Genomic DNA, 1,840 nt, shown 5'->3' with positions numbered 1-1,840 from the left:
ATTAATAGCTAGGTAGCAGGAAATTGAGAATGAGCTGTCTCAAGCATGACTCATTTTACTTTCACAGGCAAAGGCAAGAGGGGCACAGGCCTGCCCAGTGCTACCACTTTCAGGGTTTCACCTGGCAAAAAGGTAGGCAGCAAGGAGAGAACAGTGGAGGGGAAAGATGCCAGTGGTGCAACTCTGTTCATCAAAATACAAGGAAGATGAAATACCACTAGAGGAGGATTAGTGGTGATGAACCAGACACTCTGCTCCAATCCTCATGCCCTGCACTTCACTCCCATAGAAGAGAAACCATCTCCAGACCCTCTGGAGACACTGTCTCCTGCTACCTGTTTTTTCTGCATTTTAAAAAGAGGGGAATTAGCCATTACAGACAAACAGCACAGGGGAGAGAGACTTTTGGGCATTGACTGGTCATCTAGGATCATACATACAGGCACATTTCAGGAAAAGACAAATGACAAGAACATTCATGCATTTTCCTTCAAATGCACTGCGTGGAAAGATCAGGCTGGGCTACTGCCTTGGAAGCCAGCTCCAAAATGGTCCATCCAACACCACATGTCAAGACTTTTAATACTCAACAATGGCAAGGAACTGGATGGACAAAGGAGTTCTTCTGATCTAGCACTGCCTGAAACCCTCTCCGGGCTGTACCACGATGGCAGCTATAGGTCCCCAAATCACACAAGTTCACCCGGTATAAAATGCTCTTTGTGAGAACCCCTTAACATGAGAATCTCAGGCCCTCATACTCTAGGTAACAAATGCAAATGCCCCTTTCACAAATTCGCAAAAGACCAGTGCTCAGGGAAAAGTCTCTTCTCCTTGCTGATAGCAGGCTTTACCAATAGCTTTCTACCAGGGCAATTCTGCTTTTACACTAACATCCATCTCTAACTTGGAGATTGGCCATCTCCAGCTCCAGGATGGAATCATCACCTCTGCCTGCAACAGTCTTAAATTACAACCCTTGGGTGGGTGGGCAGAGCCTCATGCTGCACAGCAAAGCACAGACCACCAGCAATAGCAATGCAGGAAAATGTGACTTACTTGTATACAGGAATATGGACACTCCTTCTCCTGTCTCATTTTCAGCTACTACAGCAAATACTGTGAAGTTGTACAGTGTGCCAGGGATTAACCCAGTAATTTCTGCTTTGGTGTCATTGGATTTCACACTCTTCACAGGTGTATCATTTGTACCAGTGACAACCTCTATCCTGTACATGTAGGTGTCAGCAGCGCTGTCATTCACCACCCATTTTAAGGTGATAGAAGTCACACCAATGGACTCTGCCTCGAGATCAAGAACTGGGCTGGGCCCTGCGAAAGGCAAAGCAACAACCCATCAGAAAAAAGAAATAAAGAAGAGCCACAGCCACATTTCCAAATTCCACACAGAATGAACATCACTTGGTGCCAAGCTTCACTTCCCTGTTTCTGGCATTCATGCTGAGGCATCTCTGGAAAGGTCATAGGAGCTTTGGGGGATATTCTATCTCATTTCATATGCAACAATCACTTGTTTCCACAGTGGTTTTCCAGACAGAGAAACAGATGGAAATCAGGGAAGGAAACAGTCCAAGCTGATCTTGATCTGTTTAACTCAAAATTGTGCCCATGAGTCTCAATTTGAGATCTTCAGCCTAAACTCTCCTCAATACCAGGAAAAAGAAATGGGCTGCTTGAACAGGTCCAACAGCTGCCTTAGGGGGCTGTGTCTGCAAGCCCAACTCAGCACCAATTCCAGACAGAAAAAACTCACTTCAGGCAGCTTAGACAAGTCTACAGACTCAGTAGCAGCTCCAGGACACACTCCTCTAAATTGCAT

The 1,840-nt window shown here is 45.8% G+C and overlaps 1 protein-coding gene across 1 annotated transcript in view; it reads right to left on the bottom strand.

Moving 5' to 3' along the window:
- Positions 1–1,840, bottom strand: part of PTPRJ (protein tyrosine phosphatase receptor type J) — a 115,605-nt gene that overhangs the window by 18,299 nt on the left and 95,466 nt on the right. Inside the window, exon 8 of the mRNA XM_031062123.1 lies at positions 1,060–1,332. Within this exon, the coding sequence (XP_030917983.1) occupies positions 1,060–1,332 (273 nt within the window). The remainder of the gene's footprint in view (positions 1–1,059; positions 1,333–1,840) is intronic.

Source organism: Geospiza fortis, unplaced genomic scaffold, assembly GCF_000277835.1.
Source record: "Geospiza fortis unplaced genomic scaffold, GeoFor_1.0 scaffold524, whole genome shotgun sequence".
Classification (NCBI taxonomy): domain Eukaryota; kingdom Metazoa; phylum Chordata; class Aves; order Passeriformes; family Thraupidae; genus Geospiza; species Geospiza fortis.
This window is presented reverse-complemented; position numbering and strand designations above follow the sequence as displayed.